We start from the raw sequence: 25,091 nt of genomic DNA, 5'->3' as shown, positions 1-25,091 counted from the left end.
ATATATATATATATATATATATATATATATATATATATATATATATATATATATATATATATATATATATATATATATATATATATATATATATATATTCTGCTTCTCTCAATTTTGTTGATGTTGTTGTGGGTAAGAATACACGACCAAACTCTGAGAATCACAATGTGAGAGTTTCATTATCTCCACTACAGTACGTGCATGCATGTGTGTGGTGGTTGGGTATGACAATATTGGGTCAGGTATTTCGGTTTTACTCGCGCCACCATTTCTAGTGGTGGCGGGAAGAGTCGAAGAGAAGTGTGTTGGGTGATTAGATATGACACTCTTGAAGTGTATTAATGAGTATGGTGTAGCTTGGTAGTAGTTGACTAGCAAAGTCAACTAATAATTGATTAATCGCTTCATAAAGTTATCTTAATTTTAGCATCCCATCCAGTATTTATAAAGAAAAACATGTTATGTTCTGATCTTGAAAAAAAAAAAAAAAGTAATAAAATTGTAGCCAGAACATACTATATGATAGTTCCAAATTAATGTTAATTTAAGCCACAACATCACTTAAAAATTATTGGATATAACCCTAAATTCGAATTAGTTAATGACTTTTGATTAATGATTAATCTTTAAATTAAACTAATGTATTATGTCGTATGTTTATTTTTATGTAATTCACCAGGCATGGCGCATCATTTCGAGGCTGATTCAAAAACCCTACTGCTACATGAACAGCAAGAAAAAGCAAGTGTTACATTTTATCTTTAATAATAATATATTATTATAATTATTATTATTGTTATCATTATTATTATTTTTACATTTTTTACAAATGACATTTTTAGAATTTCTCTTTCTCCGCCCCTTTCTTTATGTTATGGTGGGGTGTGAAATAAATTAAAGGCAAGTTAGACTCACTATCTATCCGGTTACTATTTGAAATTTAAAACGGGCTATAATAAATAGCAAAAAGTATTGGCCTAAGCATAAATAATTTTTCAATTTTCAACCCTTAGTCCATGAATGACTACATGTGTGATGTATCCAATCCTTTAAAACAAATAAAGCAAGGGAGTTATGGTTTCAATTTTTTATTAACATGTGTATGTATATTGACTATTGAGCAGAAAAAAGAGGGAGATTGTATTGTAGACATAACAGAAGAAAAACAAAAGCAAGAGCCTGGAGGGAAGTGCATATCCAGAGTGAACAGTGCACTGACCAAAACCAACGAGGATGCTTATAAACCAAAGCTGATATCTATCGGCCCTTACCATATGAAAGATCCTGGCTTGGAGAATGGAGTGAAGCAAGATTTTCAGAAATCTGTTTTTAAAACGATTGATGGGTTTAAGGAAGATAGTACTAAGAGATTGACGGAATTAAAGGACAAGGCACGCTCCTGGTACGCTGAAGATACCCAACACATGAATGATGCCGAGTTCGTGGACATGTTGCTGCTCGATGGTTGCTTCGTTCTTGAGTTCTTGGAAAAGCTCGACAAAGGCGAAGGTATCAATCTAATGCTAATGCTAATACTAGTTGTGAATGAATGAATATATATAGTGCAGAATTTCCATGATAGTATGATCAATCAATAATCCTTCAGTGACAGATGATGTGTTCATGAAAGTTAGCGGAAAAGTATATCAAACCTCGACTGACATGCTATTATTCGAGAACCGGCTCCCATTCTTCGTCCTCTTTGAACTCTACAAATTGAAGAAGTGTGGTTGTACTAGTAGTGGTTCTGATCATCGTCCCGAAAATGATAATGAAAATGACGACAATGCTGCTTTGCTGCTGCAAGATCTGATCGTGTTGGTGAAGAAAAGCTTCGGGACTCAAGTTCCCAAGTTAACTCCTCGAAACGTAGTTGCCCATGAATATAAAGCACCTGATGTTTTACCCAAGCATTTGATTCAAGTGGTTCATAGTCTCTGCATTCCTAGGAATGCCAAATGCCCCAGCAATGTCTGCGATTCCGGCGGAATGATAGAGCAAATCAACACCGCGACGGAGCTCCAAGACAATGGAATTGGCTTCATGAAGATTGGCAACGTTTATGAAGGATACTTCGACGACAAGGAGGGGCCTAACTTCAACGCTAACGATGGCACAACAATGTTCGACCTAGATTTCAACAATGGGATCCTGAAAATCCCAAGTTTCATGATCCAAGACAACACGGAGACATTCTTAAGAAACATGATTGCATACGAGCAGCACTCCAGAGATGCCCCCATGTGTTTCACAGATTTTGCGTGTTTCATGGACGAACTCATTGAATCCACTACGGATGTCAACTTGCTCCGCAGAAGAGGAATCATTATCAACTGGCTGGCTACAGACGACATGGTGACCAAGATGTTCTACAATCTGTGTCAAGATGTCATAGCCTATAACACCTACTCTGAACTGATCAAAAAGGTTAATCGCCATGGCAACAAGGCATGGAATATATGGTATGGGAAATTGAGACATGATTTATTTTACAGCCCATGGAAACTGATTTCTACTGTTGTGGGGGGCCTGGTTGTCACACTTGGTACTGCTGTTACTTTGAAAAATCTATTTGGCTACTAGCTACGGGAACTCCCGCCCGCCCGCCTGCAGTTCGGTGTCAATCGACACTCTGCCTTATGCATCAGATATATTGTATCCAATGTAAAATAAGACATTGTGTGTTAATGAGATTTGCAAGTGTTTTTTTTTTGTACTACTGACTTTGTTACAATGCAGTATCTGTTCATAACTACTTTCTCAACCTACTGAAGCACAAAGAGTCAATATTGCCTCCACTAAGGATCAAACTCACCCATTTCCACATGAGAGTGCAACCAGGTGCCACATGAGATTTGCAAGTGTTCAAGCACTAAATATTTATCTCTCGCCTTGAAAGGGGTTGCCGAGCTGAGTGAGTGGAACACGATTCTCTTACATGGTCACAAGTTCAATAGTGCAGGTACACCCCCTAGGGTTACCCTTGTCATCCAAAAAGAAAAAAGGTTTTTATCTCTCAATTCAGCTCAGACATGTATTTTCTCGAATTGCAAGCTACATAAGCATGATAATACCTGAATCCATATCCTCAAGAAGTAATGGGCAGCTCCTCTACTTTATATTGTGTGTAGGAACACTAAGATAAAATTTAGTGTTCTTGAAGTCATCTAGTAGAGGGTTGTACCCATCTCTGGTTCTTGTCTTCGAGGGAAGGCCAAATTCTTCCATGAAAGCTGATGTGTCAAGCTGGACCAAACATTAAGTACATTGTAAGTCTGGAGAAGTAAACTTGTGATTGGCGGCATGGTCGGGAATGACAAAGACAGGTAGAAAAATCCTTGCGACTAGCATATCAGATGCGAGTAACAAATCCACAGTAGATCTCTAGTAATTACCGTTAATGTGCGTCTTTTCTTCCCCAGCTTGGTTGATATATCTTGTTGCTGCTTCATCCATCCAGAGCAATAATGGTCCATGCATTCCAAGAGCCAAAAATCGGTTGGAAAAAATATATCAGCATCCCCCTGCAAAACAATAAATGAATACTCCGTATTTCACAAGTTCCACTTAGTTCAAAAACTTACAGTCTGCACTTATCGCTACTCGCTAGCTGTGCCAATGGCCCGATAGTTAAACTCACACGTTAGCGTGTCACGACATATCATTTATTCTTAAAAGTCAAAAAGTATATTGGCAGATTCTAATTCCATTTTCTAATATTTAAGTCACATTATATCTTTCAATGCATCCAAAAGAAAGGATTGCCAATAGTTTTGAAGCACACCTTTGCTTCCAAATAACTGTTGTAATCTGAACTGCTTCCGTCTCTCTGCAGAGGAGAAAAATTTAGAAGAAATCTATAAAAATAACATTAATGTATGATTTGCTTGTGTAAGGTTGATAGAATCGAACTTTGATTCACACACAAGAAACTATAATGCAAAACCAAAGGCACTTTCTTGTTTCCATTCCAGACAAAAAAAAAATAGTCTTTAATTGCATTTGAAAGTCTGGACAACACTCAACAATTGCAAGTGAAATGAAATAGGATGTACCTTAGTTGAAACCAGTGGAGCTCTTTCACCGGGAATTCTAACATCAGGGAGAAAACTGAAATCGGAAGCAATTAAAGACATCTTTGGTAAAGCTCCATGTAAAACTTCTAGAAGTTTCTGAAAATTTGAGGAATATCACTGCATAAGTTTATAAATCTAGATAGAGAAAAGAACAAGACCAGAAGTTTTCATTTAGTAGTAAATAAATATAAACTTGATTTCAGAAATGTATACCAAACAGCCAGTCGGAAGCCAACATCTTCTAGGCCTGGGAAATACTTTTGCCCAAGCCTTTTTCGCCATTGAAGTCAGTTTGCTGCTATTACTTAAACCATCACCCTTCATATCTATGATTTCCATACAACTTGTGATTAATGGATCCTGGACAGGCCTATACAACTCAGAAAGTTCTGACCTGTTAATGGAATATAAAAATGTATCAACTGTTATTTACAGATGCAATGGCCACAGCTATTGGAAGTTGAAGAGAGATAAATATAATATAACCACCCAATATTGACGAGATCACAATAAATTGTCAATTTGTTAAAAAGTTGTACCATTAAGCTTTAAGCATGTTGTATAAGTTGTTAAAGGAATATAAAAATGTATCCCAACCTTTGTGGTTGCCTCTCAACCCATACTTCCATCCACGGTGATGTTTGATTTTCGGAATAGATAAGATCATGTGGAAGATTGTCAAGGACCTACAAGATCACTAGGTTCATATGAGCTTCGAAATAAATTTGGCAAATGAAAACATATGTAAGGTATACTCTTTGTATCATTGAATATCTATGAAAGACGAGTATTATAGTGCTTTGTTTATTGTAATCATGCCCGTAATATGTTATAAAGCAAGTTATTGGTGATTGCTTATCAAAAGCAGTGCTCTGGAGAAGTAAGAAAAGCAGATATACCTCAAGCATGATAACCCAACAAGGTTGGTTGTTTACTTCCCCTGATTCAACAGGAAAATTACATAAGGATACAACAGGAAGACTTCAAAGTTCGTGGCACCATACAAGTTTCTAAAGAAATGAGAACATAAAACAAAACAGCTAGCAAGCAATGAAAAAAAATACTTATGGTGGTAGTACAACGCTTTACCCAATAAGTCAATAACACCTGAAATAGATAGGGAAAATGGTAGATAAATAAAGACTTGGAAAGATGAGAAAAACATACCCCACCCACTCCGGTCAGCAGCATCACGACACTCGACTTTGAACTTGGATGCATGACTATGAACTTCTCCAACAGTTTGAATCTGCTTTGCAGCAAGTGCCGTACTAATTTCAACTGAGCTGCACCCAATGAAATAATAATAATACTATAATAGTAATAGTATAGTAATAATATTGCTCATTCAACTACCCTCTTTTTGCCATCCCATCTATTGCTCCTTTCTACCTTTAACTGAGAAGGAACAGCTTAATTGAACCAACTAAAAAATACTCAAGCAAGCTAACATGTTTATCAATAGTGAACTAAAATTTTATTTGAATAAGCTAATGATTGTGCATTATTCTAATAACTAAATTGTATTATTCTAATAACTAAATTGTAATTAGATTGACAAGTAGATGATCACCTACGTGTACGTCATATGCTCATAAACTCTTGTAGGCGCATTCAACTTTATGTAATCCAAAATTCCCTTTGCACAGGTGCCTGAGCCTCCACCTATTTCATATATCTATACCAAAAGAAGGGAAGGGGGTTGATAACGGTAAAAGAAAAGAAATTGATATAACTAGAAACTATATATTTTAGTCTCAGACTGAGCAAAAGTTAATTGCAAGTTTTCCTTTTATTTTCTTTCTAAAGTTAAAATCTTCAAAACAGACAGCTATCAATGAGGATAAAAGCATAAAGATGTCATACACAACTAAGGAACTTACTTTTAGTGGAACAGATAGATTAGCTGTTCGCAAAATAGCTTCTGCAATTCCATGACCATACCAAGGCTATAAAAAGAAAGATTCACATAAGTCTGCCTGAAACGTTGAGTAGCAAAAAACAGGGAACTGAATTAACTTAATTTTTGCATTTCTGTTTTTAATACTGAGTAAACTTAACAGGGAACTGATAGACAAAGTAAATTTGAGGGCTTGGACTCCATTTAAGTGCTTATTTTACCTTAAAAAGCTCCACTGGTGTAAACCATGAAATGCCACTTTGCTTGTAAATTCTATCCAAATGCTTCATATAAACTTTCCTGCCTGAAATGTTCCAGATATTGAGTTTACACTAGTAAAACCGCAAATTGTTTATGCTCCAAGAGTTCTAAAATATTTCCTTTCTCCCATCCTTACTTTCATATTTTTCCACATTATCCTCAAATTATTTGGGGGAAAAACTCATTTTTTTTCCAATTGGATGATTTTTATTCAACAATTATATATAATCTTTTCATCCATGCTTCATAAGAAATGACTAAAACCTAAATGTGCAGTGAAAAAATTGTACTTTGAAGCATGATACCATGGAACAAATCAGCAATAACCTTCTAATAGTACTGAAATCTTAGTTCCAGAAACTTGAACCACTATCATCATACAAGTAAAATGTAATAATCACATTACTCATTCAACTAATCAAAATAAATGAATAAAATTGGCAGCACAAATTAAGAGGAAAACAATTAGAGCAAGATTTACCTTCAAGTTGATTGAATTTAATGCTTCTGTCAAGAACTCCAACTGAATCAGACCTCTGAGAGAAGTACCCGTGCTTGGGATCATACAGTGCCTTGTGAATAAAATCTCTAACCTTCACATCAAAATCCCCCAACCAAATCATAACTTTATAAGAAAAAAAAATTTATATGAACAAAGGTGATAGAAAGTTCGAAACTACGAGAATCGGTGAGTCCCCAACAATGTGAGTGGAGAAGAAAGCTGAATAGCGGTGATTGAAGAAGTCCACTGGTGTCACTGAGGAGGAAAAGATTCAAATGATCAGAGAGAAAGTAGTGGAAATTAAAACAGACACCACACAAGGCGAGAGAGAGAGAGAGAGATGACCTTTGGGAGTTCTATTGAAGAGGGAAATGAGATTTCTGGAGGAGAAAGAGCTAGAAGAAGCCATAGCTCTTGAGCGAAGATTTGCTTTCATGGCTTTCGTCAATGTTGTATAAGGGTTGAAGGAGGGTTTTATCATCATTTCCTATCTTTTTTTCCCCTAAAATTTCAGTGTAATTTTTTTTTTTAGATCCGCTAATACTAAATAAGTGTATTCATTAGGGCTATGTTTGGCAAACCTAGCTGAAAAGGTAGCTGAAAGCTGAAAAGTAGCTGAAAACTGAAAAGCTATAAGCTCGAAGCTGAAATCTAAAGAGTTGTTAAGCTAGCTGTTATGCTTAAAAGTGTTTGGTAAAATTAGCTTTTTGATAAGCTGATAAATGTAAAATGACTAAAAAGGACATCTTCATACAATTTAAATAGTTTTAAATTTAAATATGTTTGTTTATATATTAAAATATAAAATAGTGAAATCAATATATTTTAATAAAATATAAAGTAAGAACATATATTTGAAAACATATAAAGTAAAACAAAATGTTTATAACTCGTAAAGTTAGTTCATACAAAAATTAATGTTCAAACACAAATGTCAAATTGAAATTACAACCAAACATATTGAAGAGAAAAAGTAAAAAAGGTTTAGCCAAAAAGGTATTAATTGGGAATGGTAAATGCTGTCATTTTTTTAAAATAATAAGGTTAAAGATGGAAAAAAAGTTAGGAAGTTACTAGCTTATTTTGAAACGCTATCTTAGGTAGCGTTTAAAAATAAGCTCTTATTTTAAGCTACTAGCTTATTTTAGGAACATTACCAAACAGAGCTTATAGCTTATTAGTAGCTTAAAATAAGCTATAAGCTCCTAAATAAGCTCTGCCAAACAGAGCCTAGGTAAATTTCAAGTTTGTGTATTATTAATAATTATTTTTATAATTTATGTGAGACTTTGTAATTAAATTTCTTTTAAGTTTTAACTAATTGTGAAAGGTATGAATTTAGTCACGGGGATCACTAGGAGACTTACTAAAAACTTGATTTGAAATGATAAAGACACATTTGTGGAGTATATAGGCGGTGGTAGGAATGGAAGACTAATCGAGCGACTCACAGTTTAGTAGTTTAAGATTAGTCCAACTTAAGAAATCTAATATATTTTAAAAAATAAATAAATAAATAAACATATGACATCTTGTTCGAAGAATTATCCTCTATGCACTTAATGCCTTCCTGGGCAAAAAAATTAGCATTATAACATTATGAGAAGAAATCACTGCTTGGACATAAGAGTACATTATACCATGGACGATGGTCTACCTTATATTGTGAATCTTGATCCAAAAATATTTTTTAAATTATGTACTTGGAGTTAACTGTTTTTTTACGTCTAAATAAAATAAAGGCACATCACATGGTAATTACATACGCATAACATGATAACTACAAACACATAAAAATGTACAAAATAATGAAAATATGTTAACTGCAGACATATAACATGTTAACCAAAATTTCATATGTCTATAATGAACATATTGCAGTTAATAATTTATGTGTCTACAACTATCATGTATTATCATATTATGTGCCTTCAATTTATTTATATGTGTAAAAGTTATTAATTGCAGATATAGAATAAATTAACTGCATAAACATAATTTTTATATCAAAATTTATAATGCAATATGAGATTATGAATTCTGGTTGATGGTATAACAATTGGGACTTAAGTTTGCAGCCCAGACTGCCAAAGTGTAATTCCAATACTGCAAAGCCCATCTTGAAAAAAGCCTTTATTAGAACTTCTCATTGAAAAAAATCAAAAAATGCAAACTAATAACAACAAGAAACATCCTTCTAAGACTAGGCGTACATTTTTTTTCCTGTTATTTTTCCAGATAAAATGATAGGTAAAATGTGCCCATAACTTTATATATAATTGTTTTCTTAGTGTGGAGTTCAATCACCATCCAAAAGTATGTCGTAAACCACACAAAAGAAATAATTATAATATATGTTTACTATATTATACGGAGTAATTTTTATTATAATAATAAACAATTGATTCTTATATTATTTCAAAACCTAACCCAAGAAAGTTGCTTATTAAATTCTCGAATTTCAATTAGGGTGTGTTTGGTAGTTCGGAAAATGATTTCTGGAAATCATTTTCCGGGCTTTTGGTGTTTGGCAGTGCCTGGAAAATGCAGTCAACAGAAAACAATTTCCGTTGACAAAGGAAAATGAGACCATTTTTCCGGAAAATGACTTCCGAATTTTTTTTTCCGGAAGTCATTTTCCGGACTTGGCTTCAACAATTTTTTTGGCCAAAATGACCACATATGTTACTTTTTAAAAGAAATATTATTATTTTATATTATTATTATTATTATTATTTAAAAAATAATTAAAATGTAAAATTATACAACTTAATTCATTTTCCAAAAAATAAACCAAACACACAAAGACAGTTTTCCAAAATGCAACCAAACACCGGAAATGAAACTGTTTTTCGGAAAATGACTCATTTTTCAGAAAACATTTTCCATAAGTCATTTTCCTGCTTTCCAAACACACCCTTAGTTGCATAATCACATGTCATTTTGTAATCATTAAGTAACGTAACCAGTTTATAATATACTATACCAAAGAAATGGATCGTACAATTTTATAATTAACATACAGATGCATGAATAGTTGCCAGTCGGACCAACTTGCAACTTGCAAGATGCAACTTACCATTTTGGTACATATTTTAGTTGCCTTAGCTAATTATTTCAATATTATATTGCATCTGCTTTATCACTTCCCAGACCCCATTGCTTATGATTGGCTTTCAAGTTGGTCCAACAAGATTATATAATAATGCGGGGTTGCGGGGTAAGGTTCGAGATTGTTGCACATAATTTTTTCTCTGTAATTTTTTTTTTTTTTACGTGATTTACAGATTGTTAAACAGAAATCAAGTGTGCATACCTATAGACAGTGGCTACGAATTTTCTTTATCACTTAAAAAAAAAGATTATACAATGATATATGGTTTTTACTTATTTCATTCATATGTTAATAACTAGCATCATTATTACATATATATTCTCGTGTATATATTTTTATTGTATGAAAAATTATTGGCATACTAAACAATTATGTTTACATAAAATAACAGCTTTAATGACTTATTATAATATGATTTGATAACATTATTTTAAGTGATAGTCTGCTAGATATTTCATAAGCCATTGCGTGCCATGTGATATAGTATTTATGGTCTTTTAATTAATGCCCAATCATATGGAAATATACTAACTAATTAGTAATGTTGGAGAAAATTGACTTGGGTTTAAATTAATTAGTCTTAGGATAAAAAAAAGGTATAAATAAAAAGAAATACTAAAAATAGGGCGGAGAATTTGTAATATTGGTCAATAATTAATTTTATGATTACAAGATGAAGTGTAAGAATGAGATAAAAAGTGTTTCAATAGTAAAATAATTGGACTATTTATACAAGAAGGATCCTAACAGCTCTTTTGGTAACACCTAGCTCGTGAGATATGAATGCTCCTTCGACTGAAGTGGATGCATGCTTGTAATGGCCGATGCTAATCTTCCTATTCGAGTCTCACCAGTTGTAGTGAGGAGGGGCTCCTCTGTGTTCAGTTAAATTACTATGCTTTGTCGGGCCCTTGGGGTTGGAGATTCATGTGTTCAGTTGCAGGCCCTTGAGGTTGGGATTCATGTGTTCAGTTGCATTACGTACCATGCTTTGTTGTAGTGAATAATACCTATAGTTATTATTTATTAATCCTAATTATACAAGGTAATAATTAATTGATAATACATGTCATGGCTATCATCATAGCATTTCACTCTTTTATCCTCTTCACATACATCATAAAGTCTCCAACTAATCTATTTGCAGCTCCATTTTGTTCTCTGCATAAAGTTGGGATGAAACCTAGCTTTTATAACATGAAGTTATCCTCCCATTTTGTAGAAGTAAAAAAACAAAAAGGATAGATAATGAGGCCTTTTTCTTTCTCACTTTTGGGTGGTCATAATCGGAATTGCCTAAATTCAGAGCCAGAATGGAAAGTTGTTAGTTTTTCACATCATTTACCTAACTAACGAACATAGGACTGATATATGTTCCAATCATTTGGAGTCAACAAACCTAACATTAAAATGAAAAATAAATGATGGTTTTCTCTATTAAAAGTCTTGGTTGTTAGAAGTTTAATTTAAATATGACTGAATTTGAAATAGGGAAAAAATAAGCATTATTATAATTGTGATTCAAAAATAACTACTTTTTAATGTGACAAATTAAAATGTCACATCGTAAATTTGTAATAACTATCCAAACATGCAATAATTGACATATCAAAGAGTAGTTGTGTTTGTGAGTGGTAAATGTAAAGATGTGTAGTATAGTTAGTTCTTGAAAACTTTAGGGAAAAGGGTCAAATAAGCCCTCCAACTTTACCTAAGGAGTCAATTAGGCCCCTGAACATTTTAAAGTAGCAATTAAACCCATCAACATTGTATTTTGATGCAAAAAAGTCCATAAACCTGTTAATGACCTGTGATCACAGGTCACTAGGATTCCGGTCAAATTTTCAGCACCCATATTCCGGCACAAAAGTCAAGGGCAACCGTTCGACGGTCGCCGGTGACTCACTGGAGAAGGCAACCACTGGGTTTTGTGCCGGAATATAGCCTGAGTGTGCCGAAAATTTGACCGGAATCTTAATGACCTGTGATCACAGGTCATTAATAGGCTTATGGACTTTTTTGCATCAAAATATAATGTTGATGGGTTTAATTGCTACTTTAAAATGTTCAGGGGCCTAATTGACTCCTTAGGTAAAGTTGGAGGGCTTATTTGACCCTTTTCCCAAAACTTGATGTATTATGGCCCCTATGGGCCGTGTAAGTAAGCTCATACTCATTTAAATCTTGTTATTGTGCGGGTATGTTTTTAATTGAATCAATAAGTAAATAGTCATCATTGACTTTCATGATTTTATCAAATTTATTTATCGATCATATAAATTTGTTTTGCCCTCCGTATTATAAAATCCAAATATAATTTCCTATGCTGCCTCGAAAGGGGTAACCAAGTAGGCGGGACATAATTGTCAGCCCGTACCTGGATGATTAGGAACACCATTTCGATTAATTAAATTCGTCACATATAATTTTTCTAGTATAGTTTGTTTCGTAATGTATATAGTGAGTGTGTATGTATAGTACTTTTTTTTTTTTTTTTTAAATGAAATGCCAGCAGTACCCACGTGTTTCTTCCGCCCATATGTCCCTCCTTACTCCCAATAAAAACAAGGGGAGAGAAAGATGGAGAAACATACACATGAACAAGCCAACACCTTGCTCCCTACCACTTAAACGAATATATGATTTTATAAAATTACTTTCAAATAAATGAAACAAATAAGAAATTTCAAACTGTTTTCCTTGCCGTATAGAGCAATCTAATAGGAATATAATTATAGGGAATAATATTTTTAACTATAGGTTTTAATTATTTTCTGTACATATTAATTTGAGAAAGAGACAAACAATCTTTTTATAAAAAAGAATGACATTTTATGGGGTACAAGATAGGTCCGGTTGATACCTCATTCATAAAGCATTTTAAAGTTCAATATCAATGCCCGATGTAGAAAAGAAAGCAGGAGTTATGTATGACAAGTGTAGTGTGCTGGTTCTGAGATCACTTGGACTAATGGATCGGAATATTGGTTTCACGGATAATATTGGATCAACAACCAACTTCACAATTGAAAAGATAAGGTCTTTGGCTAACTAAAGATAATTAAGGGTAAAACAATATGAAAGTCGAACTTGATTTGGAAAAGGTGGTGAACTCCATTTTCCTATTGGGAATATATGGAAGTCGCTTACATTTTGAAAGAGGAGAATAAATGCATGTATTTTCTTACTAATTTTGGACAAAATGACAAGTGGAAACCTAAATTCTTGATCTTCCTCAAAATAATATGAAATATTTATTTGTTTAGACATTACGGACTTAAAGGTCAGACAAGTGTCTCCTATCTTTTTGGGGGTTAGACCTTCATATTTTTTATTCAGGTTGGATGCGTCTTCTCTTTTATGACGGTGGATTGTATTGAAATCACATAGCTAGTCTCGTTATATTTAAGATTTAAATATTTTCAGATTTCAGTTTTAGCCATATCCTCTCACGTAGACTCTACCGGTGAAAGAGCTATAGCCGAAGGTTAGTATATTACTTACGTTTTAGCCTTATGCATAGTGTTATTTTTTGTATAAAAAAAAAAAAAACAAACAAACAAACAAAATTCCACAACATTCACAAGATTAAAGTAAGGCCCCACGAGACAAACCGTAAATGTTGAAGCAAACAGAAAAACACAAGAGAGATTCAATCTCTCCTAATCCATGTAAACAAAGATCCATAGGGGTATAGATGGAAATTTCCATCTACCAACTTTTCTGTTTTTTCATTATATATTTGTTACTCCCAACTGTATTATTTTATTTTATTTTTTTAACGAAAAAAATATGTATATAAGCTTAGTCTGAAAATAGTCAAAAAAGTGACTTTTTATTTCTTTTCAAAAAGACTGACGAATGAAAATGAAAATAATAATAATAATAATAATAATAATAATAATAATAATAAGGATCACACTTGTGTGAGACCGTCTCACGGATCCTTATTCGTGAGATGGGTCGGGTCGGGTCAAGGCACTATGCGAATGTCACACTTATATGTGCAAATGTCATACTTATATGCTCAAATATAACACTAATTAAGAATATAATTTTTGTTACTTATTAGAGAAAAAGTAATACATTTTTCATAATAAGTAATGTTGACAAGTGCCCTTCACTTATAAGGGCAAATATAATACTTTTGTGGAAAAATGTAATACTTTTAAATCAAAATGTAAAAGTATTGTATTTTCCCATAAAAGTATTACATTTACCCTTATAAGTAACAAAAATTTTATTCCTGATTAGTATTACATTTAAGCATATAAGTATGACATTTGTGCATATAAGTGTTACATTTGCATCTTGACTCGACCCGACCCGACCCGTCTCATGGTAAGGCGGTCTCACACAAGTTTTTGCCTAATAATAATAATAATAATAATAATAATAATTAAAAGAAATCCAGCTGATATCACTGATATGTTCTATTGTGCTGTTTTACTTTCTGCATAGGCAGGCAGTGCATAGCAGAGAACAGACTAAAAAAAATAGATACAAATGCAATATCTTTTTCATAATAACTTTCTCATTCTACTAAAGTATAAAAAGACTCAAATTCATAGCTTCTCATTTGAAAGAGTTACCGCCACTAGACGACAAAGTCAGTAAGATTCTTGTTTATTCTGACACCAATATTGATCGGGAGCTGATTAATCACTCGAGGGTTAGAGGATGGCGGGAGAAAATCTTACTTTTGCCCTCTCAAACATTTTGTAAACAAATAGCAAGAAAAGACTAAAAAGATTGATGTTTATTACATGGTGCGTTAGTAGGATTTTCGTTTATTCTAACACGAATAACGATCAATGTTAAAAAGTATTTTAGATTTTTTATTGATGTTTACGCGCTAGCTAATTACTCCAGGGCTAGAAGGAGTGTGGCTAGAGACATTTTCTTAACGAATATGATTTCGTGTAGAAAATATCTCATAAGATTTTGGTCCTAATGGTAGGACGCACACTTCAAACTTTTTTTAAAGTACGAGACTACACGGTTACTCACCTCAAAGATTTTGATCCTATTACTTTTTTTAAGGGATGGGACTATACAGTCGCTCACGCTAACCAAACTGGTTATATCTGGTAAGAATTTAAGTTTGAGTATGGTAAGTGTATATAATATGAAATAGATATTGATAAAGTTTGATTGTGAAGTAATAGAGAGTTTTGGATAATAATAAAATGAAAGAAAGATGAGAGAGAGAGAGAGAGAGAAAGAAGACAACACTCCCACACTACAATACAACACATCGCTGTCTTGTCTTCTCCCTCTCCCCTCCCCTCTGCTCCTCCTCATATAGCCCAAAAAACACAACCTTAAACCGGCTGGGGTTGTCTGCTGCGCTGCGGGCTGCCGTGAAAAAAATGTACTCGGCGGTGCCTCTCCGGGGTCTGGGCCTAGACGCCGGCGACTATAACCACCACCACCACCACCACAACCACCAGGGAGCTCTGTCCTTGGACGGAACCAACCTTCCCGGAGATGCTTGTCTTGTTCTCACCGCCGATCCCAAGCCTCGCCTCCGCTGGACCGCCGAGCTCCACGAGCGCTTCGTCGACGCCGTCACCCAGCTCGGCGGCCCCGACAGTTAGTGCCTTATATATATTCTTTCTCATCATTTTTCTCTGCTTCTTTGATTTCTGCATTACAGGGTTTTGTATAGGACAGTCTAAAGATTTCGTTTTTGTGTGTTTTCTGCTGAATTTTTGTTCAAAGCTGGGATCTTGGCTCCTGAAATTTTGATTTCTGGCTCTAATTATTGGTCTAGGAAGTTCTTTTGAGTTTGCGAAAATAAAAAATAAAAAAATTGAAGATTTGTGTTGCCCAGAATGTTTATTTTGTTTTCTTATGTTTAAGGATGTTGCTTCATATGATTAGGTAAAGAGTTGTAGACAACCTTTGAGTCTTTAGTACAAATGAAGGGTCTTTTTCCATCTCAAAGGTAAACATATGTAAATGTGATGTATAGTTGTTGTTTGAGGGTTAAATTGATGCTTGATAGTGATGTGTAGCCAGTTAATTAATTAAGTTTTTGAGGGTGTGAGATGGGTAGGAAAATGAAGAACTTGCCCACAAAAGGCGAAATTCTCTTGCCTCAAGCCCACACCCCGCCCGATAGGTAGTCGAGGGGATAAGTCTGCCCAATCGTTATATCGTGGACCAGCTATATAATTCTGTGCATTATGAACATGAACTCTTTACCTTATGAAGTCAAATTCACTGTGGACCTAGTCCACGATATAAATTGCCAAGTCTGCCCGGGACATGGGGTCAGCCCATTTGTTGATCTCAGCCCGAGGCTTGGAGTCGGCTGAGAGTATGAGGTCAGCCAGAGCTTGGATTGGATACCCGGTCTATTGAGACTTGGTCCACAAGGCTGTTATAGGGCGGTATTACACCTAGAAGACTTAGGATTAGTTAGGCATCGGGTGATTCGTGCAGTTAGGTAGTTGGGTTTGTTATTAATGGTGTTTGAATAGTCCCTTGACGTGTAATATTTGGACATACATTGTACTGAACTAGAATACAAGAATCGAATCCTCTTGCAATTACCTTACTGTCTTATTTAGTAATTTTCCTTAATTATTTTGATGTTAAGCGTTATGTTCCTGCATACTACTCTTTTTACCATTTTCTTTGTAAATTTTTACGTGCTAATTTCCATGTCCTTTGTCACTTCACTTTGCAGAAGCAACGCCAAAATCAATTATGAGGACAATGGGGGTGAAAGGCCTGACCTTATATCATTTAAAGTCTCACCTTCAGGTTTTGCTTTGGTTTCTCTCACCCCATTGGCCTTCGGGTGGCGTTTAAGTGTCTTGTTCCATAAACGTTCACAGCGTACCCCCTGAACCCTAACCATCTTTCTTTTCTTTCCAGAAATACCGTCTCGGGAAGCAATCATCCAAGGAGGGAACTGACAACTCTAAAGATGGTATTGATCTTTATTTTGATTTTTCTGAAATTGCTCGAGAGGATAAAATTCTTAGTTGGCATGTTGTTATCTGACTCATGATTGCAGTAAGTGCTAGGCGCTAGTCGGGCGGTAGAGGAGCGCCTAGATGGTCTAGGCGGGTGCCTATGCGGCTAACTAAAAAAATAACAGTGCGCGTGTGTGGGTATATATATAATGAAAAAATTAGCAAGGCCGAGCCAATTGGATTAACTCGGTTAACTCGATCGAAATGGGTGAGTTAACTCAGCCGAGTTAGGCGCTAGGCGGCCGAGTCGGCCGAATTAGGCGTTAGGCGGGCGCCTAGGAGGGAAATCGCCACGGTCTAGGAGCGCCTAGGTGGGTGTGTAGACCGATTTTTGCAACAGTGATCTAACTAGGCACGGGTAATCATTGAACATAATAGTGCCAGAGCCTGACAACTAATACCGTAAAAAAAGAAAGTAAAAAATGGTTGTTCTCTTTCATTCTCGTTGTCGTGTTACTTATTGTTTCGGTGATTGCAGCATCATGTGTAGCGGAGAGTCAGGACATTGGTTCCCCTACATCGGGCTCGTCTAGAATGATTGCCCAGGAACTAAACGAGTAAATTCTTTCTCCTACCAATTCTCTGCCATAAATCTTGGAGTTAGCACTCTAGGTTTAATCCCGTCAAATATTCTGAACAGTGGCTACCAGGTTACTGAGGCTTTGCGAGCACAGATGGAAGTCCAACGAAAATTGCACGAGCAGCTAGAGGTTTGCCTTTGCCCCCTCTTTCTTGCTAGGGCTACACATTCCTCGGTGCTTCTGTTGACTTACTAGAATTATGCGAAGGGCATTTTAATTTTGTGGTACCTTTCTTTAGTTCGTTTCACTTCAATGCTTTTCAGTTTTCGATCACAACTTGAAATAAGTTCTTGCTTTTACGGGTACTCAAAATTAGGCTTAATAAATTTACGCCATTCTTTTGCCAAGTGAAATTTTTATTGAGGAACATATATGAGGTGTAACCCTAATTTTCTTGATTGGATCATGTTTCTCACAAATGATATGTAATTATGCTTGAAAATCAAGGCTTAATTTAGTCTGTTCAGCAAGGTCCACAGGGCATAACATTCGTTAATTCTGCTATTAAAAACATTAACTCGTATGAAATGTTTGGTGAGTTATGATTCTAATGGCATGGTTTTCTTAACTAGGTTCAACGTCGTCTCCAGCTTCGTATAGAAGCACAAAGCAAATATTTGCAATCGATTCTCGAGAAAGCTTGCAAAACGCTTAACCACCAGGCTGTTGCAGCTGATGGATTAGAAGCTGCCCGGGAAGAGCTCTCCGAGCTGTCAATAAAGGTAGCTAATGATCCTCCTCACACAATCTTTCCCCTCCCTTCATTACCCGACATTGCTGTAGATTGCTTGACGCCGAATGGAACTCCCGCTTCTACAATGAGCATGAGTTCGCTAGCTGCACTGAAGAAGAGACCTCGGGGATTTACTAACGAGGAGTCTTTGCCTCTGGACAGCAACACGAAGCAGCAGGTGGAATGGACGCTGGCTAATGCCGGGTAAAAACTAGGTTGTCTCTCTGGTTCTCGTGAACAATGTAATCATTTTAATGTTTCTCACCGATATCTCTATGATCCCAAACATCAATCGATCTGACATGTTGCAAAACTGCACAATCTTATGTATATTCTCTACGTTTGATATTCAAACGCCTTTTTCAATGGAAACAATGCACCTGGGCGGGCAGCCTGCTTGATCTTGAAAAAAGCTTCTTTTCTGCTCATCATTTTGCTTGTTGAAATTTGAAGATCCCATGTTTCTTGTGCCAACTTGATGACTTATATCATAATCCTTTGAGCTGTCTCTTTCATTCTTTGTATCTTAAAGCATACTATATTAACACCTTTTTCATGAACAAAAGATGCAGTATTGCAATAAGCAATGCCTGTCTGTGAGTTGAAACATAATCTTTCTTTGATTTACGGGAAAGCTCGTTGTTGCTATGCAAATGCGTGCTTTGAGTGAAACCCGCCTTGTAATATTAGCTTACAAAGGACTACAAGGAGGTAAACTAGTTTACATTGTCCATAGCTGACTGGTTCAGACCAAGAATACCAATAGGTTGCCCATAGTTAACTATTTCAAAAGAAAAAGACTAATAGAGTCCATCAAAGTATCACTCCTGAAGGTATGTTCTGGGTGAAATTCGTCTTGTAACCCTAAGCGGCAAAAGAACTACAAGAAGGTAAACTAACCTAGGTTGTAGTTGTCTGCGCACAATGAGCCACTTCACTGCCGCTGATGAGACTTAATCCTGGTCTTTTTTCCTAAACTTCACCCCTGACCAACTGAATTGTCCATGCGGGCAAAACAATCATTTTTTAAGATGCATTAAAAAAAGAGCAATTATTCAACTACAAGCACTAATATACAAGTCAAACACGTTTAAATTGATCTTAAAAATTAAAAATAGGATTTCATGAAAGTTGGGTAGGGGCCAAGCATTAAAGAAACATTCAAAAGAAGTTAAAACAGAAGAGCAGTGAATCAAGTGGGGGATGTTTAATTAAGTCTACAGTTCTCATGATTGTAGCATAAGAAGGGGATGGTTTGGGAGACTTGTAGTCAACGCCATGATGGCATTTTTGTTTGCCACTACTCACAGGGAATGTAAGAAAAAGAGAATCCCATTTTTCCTTTCACAGCATCATGGCATTTCTACTTTACTTTTCCAAAACATTGATCCCCCTTTTGCCTCTTCATTCCCCCCTCTCCACTCCACCTTCTTTGTCCTATAATTCCCAGATTCTTTCTCATCCTCCCAAGTTGTTTCTATATGTACGCAAATGTTGATGAAAGAGAACAAATGGGTAACAGCATTTACCATTGCTGAGTTAATCCCAGGCTCAAAATCATGAAAGGCTCAGTGGGTATGTCCAAGTTTGTGTCTTTTTCAATGCCCAGTCTTAGATTTTTGTCTTGTTTAATGTATTTTCATGTGATTTTGGATTCCAGTTTTTGGGTTGTGCATTCTAGAGATTTCTTGATTGTATAGGAGCAAATAGTTCTGGATTTGGGAGAGTAGCATATGGGTTTCTGGTTTGCATCAAGATTGAAGGGCTTCCCTCCATACATGCTTGAAATTGTTTATCAAAAAAACCTAATGTCTGTGCATGTTTGATTTTACAAGGTTTATGCTGATAGAGATAAATGCCTTATCATTTTAGTGCTCAGTTTTGAGTGTCGAGAGAAACCCACACCCACTATCGTTTGCATTGGGTAAACTGCACCTTGTGACCCTAGCTGACAAAGGACCATAAGAGGTAAATCAGCCTAGATTACCCATTACTAATTGGCGCAAGCCAAGACCTATCTTGTGCACTGGGTAAACCGCGCCTTGTGACCCTAGCTGGCAAAGGATCAGAAGAGGTAAATCAGCCTAGATTGCCCATAGCTGACTGGCGCAAGCCAAGGGCCCAAGCCCAGTAGGCTGCTCCTGCTGGGAGTTAAACTTGTAACCTTATGGTTACCAAGCCAACAGCCTGACCAACTTGGCTGGAATTGCCCATTTTTATTGCTCAGTTTTGGGATGAGAGCTAAGGATTCCAATTTGGGGACAATTCTTTGTACAATGTTGGTTGTAGCAGCAATAATATAGCACTTTCTGTAGAGAAAATTGCATCTGTGAAGAGGAAGCTGTAATACATTTTGCAGTTTAGGGCATTAATGCTTTGAGAAGTAATACAGATTTGATTTGAGTCTGGAATTGACTCAACCTTCTTCTACATTAAGGTTTATCTCGGCCATGCCTGAGTCTCAAATTGGTCTCTGACAAAGTTGGGAGCTTACTGTGCTGCCATAGTTCACCAAACAAGTACAGCAGATTAGATTCTAAGCTCGAAACGAAAGTGCTGGAGGTTAAGAGAAACGCACCCGCAACTCTCAGTATCAGGTCAATCAATGCTCTAATCTTAAAATTTCCTCACTTCAGAGAGGGGTTGAAGGAGATTAGAAGCGTGTTCGAGCAGTATGGTGAGGGGCAGTCTCCTGCTTTGCTTCATTTTTCATTGCAGAGTAAATGTTTCGATGAACTGATTCATTTTCCCTTTGCTGCTTCAGATGAAGACTCGAATGGAGCTATTGACCGGGAGGAACTGAAGAAATGTTTGCAGAAGCTGCAGTTTCATGTTGGAGAAGAGGAAATCGATGAACTTTTTCGCTCTTGTGATGTGGATGATAACAAAAAGATTCAATTCAACGAGTTCATAGTTCTTCTATGTCTGATTTATCTTCTAATGGATGCGCCTTCCTCTGATTCTGTATGTCGAGTTCTCGTTCCCTCTTGAACCTATATTCCCTTACATGGATCCATATTCACTGTGGTTATAATTAACTCTCTCCCCAGACATCAAAGATTGGGTCTCCAGTCGTCGAGTCCACCTTCAACACAATAGTCGAAGCATTCTTGTTTCTCGACAAAAATGGCGATGGAAAGCTGCACAAGAAGGATGTGGTGAAGGCCTTCAACGACGCTTTCCCTTTGGAGAAATCGCCGTCTCATGTTACCAGGACACGATTTAGTACAATCCTCACTCTCTATCCATAACATTCTTGGTTTGCACTACTCTACTTTAGTCTAACTGATAATCTCCTGTCGAAAAATTGCAGAAGAAATGGACTGGGACAGGAGTGGCAAAATCAGCTTCAGAAAATTCCTGTTCGCGTTTCTTGATTGGGTTGGCATTGATGGTGATGACGACGAGGACCATATGGCAGAAACCTAGATCGAATGGTTGAAGGCAAAAAGGCGTCTCAACACGGGGAGACTTACCAGGTCCAGACATAGTAAGGATTGATAGACTGAGAGCTCAGAACAGATAAGTATATGGTTGTGGCAATGTTACTTTGATATATCTCAACTTCTCAGTTAATTGAATTCATTTTATATCTTTTTTCTGTTCTGGGAATCCATAGTGCATACTGAAACTTCTTGGAAATAATTTAAAAGCAGATATATATAAAAGGTGTTTTGCCTTTCATGATTTACAAGGGAAAAACATCAAAAAACATCATTAATTTACTCAAACAAAAGAAAGATATGATTTTTAGTTTAGGATCAGTGTATGCCAAGGGCTTGAATTCTTCTAACATGTGACAGAGAACAAGCATTTCTCTTCCTCCAATCTTCCTTTTTCTCCTTCCTTAGTCCATTCTCCATAAACCATTGATCGCGCCCGTCTAGGATGCTCACGATCTGCCTCATGCTCGGGCGCTGTGCTGGATCAGACCGAGTGCACGCCATTCCTAATCTGACCATTCGGATCAGCTCTCGCTTGTTAATCTCGCCATCCAGCCTCCGGTCTGCTAGCTCCTCGTAGGGTCGTTTCCTCAGCTCGAATTCGTGTAGTCTGTGAACCAGGAGGACTTCGGGCCTGCGAAAATCGACTGCCATCTGTCCACTGACGACCTCCAGCAGCACTACCCCGAAGCTGTAAACGTCAGCCATTGGGGTCGCGTCCCCGGATTCCATATACTCGGGAGACATGTAGCCAAAAATCCCTCTGACCGACTTGTTCTTGTCAACGACGACGTGGTGACCACTCTCGTTCCTGGCCAAGAATTCAGCTAGGGCGAAGGAACCGAGCCTCGGGTTCATGTCGGGATCGAGAATGACAGCGGAGGACGTGATGCACCTGTGGATGACCTGCTCGTCCCATTCCTCGTGGAGATAACGAATGGCGGAAGCCAACGACTTGACTATATTGTACCTATGGCGCCATTTCAAGGCCGTGTGCCTCTCCGAAGGCCTGTGATGGAAAAGGAGGTGACTCAGGAGATGGTTTGCGGAATAGTCATACACGACAAGCATTTCGCCTTGCTCGGTGCACCATCCTCGGAGCTGTACTAGGTTTCGATGTCTCAGCCTTCCTAAATTCTGAAGCTCATTACAGAACCTCACCCTTAAAGCAGGGCAAGTCTTCATCCCCAATCTCTTAACCAGGATTTGCTGATAGCTATCAAGGAAGCCCCGATAAGCTGTCCCGAAATCAACCTCTGCAACCCTCCGCGAATCAGAGAAATTCTTCGTTGCTGCCACGATCTCCTTGAAGGTAAACTCTCTTGGGGTATCAACGACTGGGAAACCGCTAGGCTGCAGCCCAGCACTGCTGTAATGATTCCCGGACAAACTGCTCGAGACGCTGGAATTACTAGACTCAGCAGACACGAACACGGTTTCACCAGAAGCCGTGACAAAGTTCTCCGAGTTATTGAAAGGCACAATCGTTGTGCTCGAGGTGCTGAGAGTTGTTCTTGTGGACATGGTGTGGCTAGTGGCACTGTTGGAGGATGATGAGAGGGAAATGTAAAGCGGGTGCGATCTAAACGAGGGAAGCTCGGGCAATTTGCCATAGATTTCCCCGTAAAGCGCCTCGACAACCCATTTCATGTTAGGCCTACAATGAGGCTCATGGAGAGTACAAAGCAGACCAATGTGGATCAATCTCTCCATTTCTGCAAGCTTATAAGAACCATCCTTAAGCCTACTATCCCCACCTTGCAAAACCATTCCTTCATCCGAAAGCCGCCTCATCCAATCCAGCAAAATGGTCTGATCATCCGGGCACGTCAGGTCCACGGCCCGCCTCCCCGAGGCCACCTCGAGAACCACAATCCCGAAGCTGAAAACATCAGATTTCGCGGTAGCAACCCCCCGTTTCTGGAGGCTTTCGGGGGGCAAGTACCCAATTGTCCCCCCGATTTTCGTGGTTTCTGCAAGTCTAAACTGATGATTCTTCATCGACGGGGTTCTGGTCTGGTACACTAGGTCATGTTCTAGCCACCTGGCTAGCCCGAAATCGCCTAGCCGGGCATTGAAACCCGAATCTAGCATTACATTGCTCGTTTTAACATCTCTATGAATTATCTGAGTCTCTAACTGTTCATGGAGATAGAACAGTGCTGCAGCTAAGCCATGAACAATCTTCTTCCTCCTCTCCCAATCAAGCCCTAATTTCTCTGATTTTTTGAACAAAACTCTGTCCAGGCTCCGATTAGGCATGTAGTCATATACTAGGAAAAGCTGATTGTCGTGAACGCACCATCCCCGGAGCCGGACAAGATTCCGGTGACGGAGATGAGCCACGGCGACCAGCTCCGCCGCGAAAGTTTTCTCAAACCGCTCCCCTTTCTCCGCCAGGCACTTAACCGCCACCACCGTGCCATCACTAGGCAAAACCGCCCGGAAAACCTTCCCGAATCCGCCGCTGCCCAAAATTTCACTTTCGCTAAAACCATTAGACCCGACAAAAAGCTCGGAGTAGCTGAAAATCCTCGGATTATCACTCCCCACTTTATTATTCTCCCCCATCTGAACCCCCTCCGTATCGTGAAACTGCCCGGAAAACTGCTTTTTCCCGCCGCCGGCGACCTCCGGGCTGCAAAAGCTAACCCACCCAGAATCCAAGAACCTGTGCAGAGATTCCTTGACAAATTCAAGAACATGTCCCCCGCATCGCCGGCGACTCGCTGGCGCCGGCGCCGGCACCGGCTCCGTCGGAGCGGTTTCATCGTCATCCGGGAAGACGAAACAGAGGCGTTTGATGTGCATCTTGCGAGGTTTATGGCTATGGCGGCGGTGGAGTTTGTGAATTGAAGAAGAATTAATTTAATGGTGTGAAATGGAAGTAGAAGAAGAAGAATGAAGAAGAATCGATGGGGAGAGTTTCATGATGGATAATTATGATGAAAGCTTTATGAAGATCTTGTATATACTCCGTAATATATATCTGTGGGTGCTTTTATTCAAAGAGGGTTAGGTTGCATGCTTGAATTTGGATTGCCTACAAAAAGTAGAACCGCCCATTCAACATACATACCCCACCGCCCACCACCTTCTGTAAATACAGAGTTAAAAGTCCCATCTTGTATTTATGCAAAAAAAAGAGTTCTACACCTCTCAAATCTTACTTCTTAAATTTTACTTTTTACTTCTTAAATTTTACTTTTTGATTTAATAAGCACTGATAAGTTATTTTTTCATATACGTCCTACTACAAATGTTTACATCAAAAGAAAAATTAGGAATAAAAAATGAGAATAAACATAATATTTTCCAAAAAAAAGTTAGATTCTATATATTCAACTGAATTAATGCTGGGGACCAGTGTACACTCTCAAGTGGAAGGGAGTGGGTTCGAGCCTCAGTGGAGGCATCTATTGACTCTTTGTGCTTCAGTAGGTTGAGAAAGTAGTTAGAAATAGATACTACATTGTAACCGAGTCAGTAGA

The 25,091-nt window shown here is 37.4% G+C and overlaps 5 protein-coding genes across 7 annotated transcripts in view; 3 read left to right on the top strand and 2 right to left on the bottom strand.

Annotated features, from left to right (window-relative positions):
* Positions 1 to 2,719, top strand: part of LOC116000994 (UPF0481 protein At3g47200-like) — a 3,942-nt gene extending 1,223 nt beyond the window's left edge. The window contains exons 2-4 of one of the 2 annotated variants that reach the window (XM_031240882.1): positions 680 to 741; positions 1,125 to 1,509; positions 1,613 to 2,719. In XM_031240882.1, coding sequence (XP_031096742.1) covers positions 682 to 741; positions 1,125 to 1,509; positions 1,613 to 2,583 — 1,416 coding nt within the window. In that variant the 5' untranslated portion in view covers positions 680 to 681 and the 3' untranslated portion in view covers positions 2,584 to 2,719. Of the gene's footprint in view, positions 1 to 679; positions 742 to 1,124; positions 1,510 to 1,606 lie in introns of both variants that reach the window. The other variant, XM_031240881.1, reaches the window with a different exon arrangement.
* LOC116000996 lies at positions 2,641 to 7,212 on the bottom strand. Of its 2 annotated transcripts, XM_031240884.1 has the most exons (15): positions 7,085 to 7,212; positions 6,918 to 6,994; positions 6,719 to 6,830; positions 6,198 to 6,280; positions 5,960 to 6,025; positions 5,654 to 5,754; positions 5,244 to 5,362; positions 4,976 to 5,016; positions 4,674 to 4,762; positions 4,290 to 4,470; positions 4,056 to 4,172; positions 3,785 to 3,829; positions 3,396 to 3,524; positions 3,075 to 3,246; positions 2,641 to 2,982 (listed from the first exon to the last, which is right to left on the bottom strand). In XM_031240884.1, exons 1-14 carry the CDS (start codon positions 7,173 to 7,175, stop codon positions 3,112 to 3,114), a joined length of 1,386 nt encoding a protein of 461 aa, XP_031096744.1. In that variant the 5' UTR covers positions 7,176 to 7,212; the 3' UTR covers positions 2,641 to 2,982; positions 3,075 to 3,111. The 2 variants fall into 2 exon arrangements, with proteins under 2 accessions (XP_031096744.1, XP_031096743.1); XM_031240883.1 differs by having other exon boundaries at positions 2,641 to 3,246.
* Positions 7,213 to 15,226: 8,014 nt separating this feature from the next.
* On the top strand, positions 15,227 to 18,588 carry LOC116002608 (protein PHR1-LIKE 2). The gene is made up of 6 exons (XM_031242774.1): positions 15,227 to 15,449; positions 16,552 to 16,628; positions 16,743 to 16,797; positions 17,322 to 17,400; positions 17,484 to 17,553; positions 17,997 to 18,588. Exons 1-6 carry the CDS (start codon positions 15,227 to 15,229, stop codon positions 18,363 to 18,365), a joined length of 873 nt encoding a protein of 290 aa, XP_031098634.1. The 3' UTR covers positions 18,366 to 18,588.
* Positions 18,589 to 19,530: 942 nt separating this feature from the next.
* On the top strand, positions 19,531 to 21,751 carry LOC116002023 (probable calcium-binding protein CML22). The gene is made up of 5 exons (XM_031242028.1): positions 19,531 to 19,732; positions 20,595 to 20,834; positions 20,922 to 21,121; positions 21,208 to 21,382; positions 21,471 to 21,751. Exons 1-5 carry the CDS (start codon positions 19,717 to 19,719, stop codon positions 21,584 to 21,586), a joined length of 747 nt encoding a protein of 248 aa, XP_031097888.1. The 5' UTR covers positions 19,531 to 19,716; the 3' UTR covers positions 21,587 to 21,751.
* A 41-nt stretch (positions 21,752 to 21,792) lies between these two features.
* Positions 21,793 to 24,661, bottom strand: LOC116002022 (receptor like protein kinase S.2). The gene has a single exon (XM_031242027.1). The coding sequence runs from the start codon at positions 24,409 to 24,411 to the stop codon at positions 21,919 to 21,921; it is 2,493 nt and encodes an 830-aa protein (XP_031097887.1). The 5' UTR covers positions 24,412 to 24,661; the 3' UTR covers positions 21,793 to 21,918.
* Positions 24,662 to 25,091: the final 430 nt, after the last annotated feature.

This window comes from Ipomoea triloba, chromosome 13 (assembly GCF_003576645.1).
Source record: "Ipomoea triloba cultivar NCNSP0323 chromosome 13, ASM357664v1".
Taxonomy (NCBI): domain Eukaryota; kingdom Viridiplantae; phylum Streptophyta; class Magnoliopsida; order Solanales; family Convolvulaceae; genus Ipomoea; species Ipomoea triloba.
The sequence above is the reverse complement of the archived record's forward strand: the minus strand, read 5'-3'. Positions and strand labels throughout refer to the sequence as shown.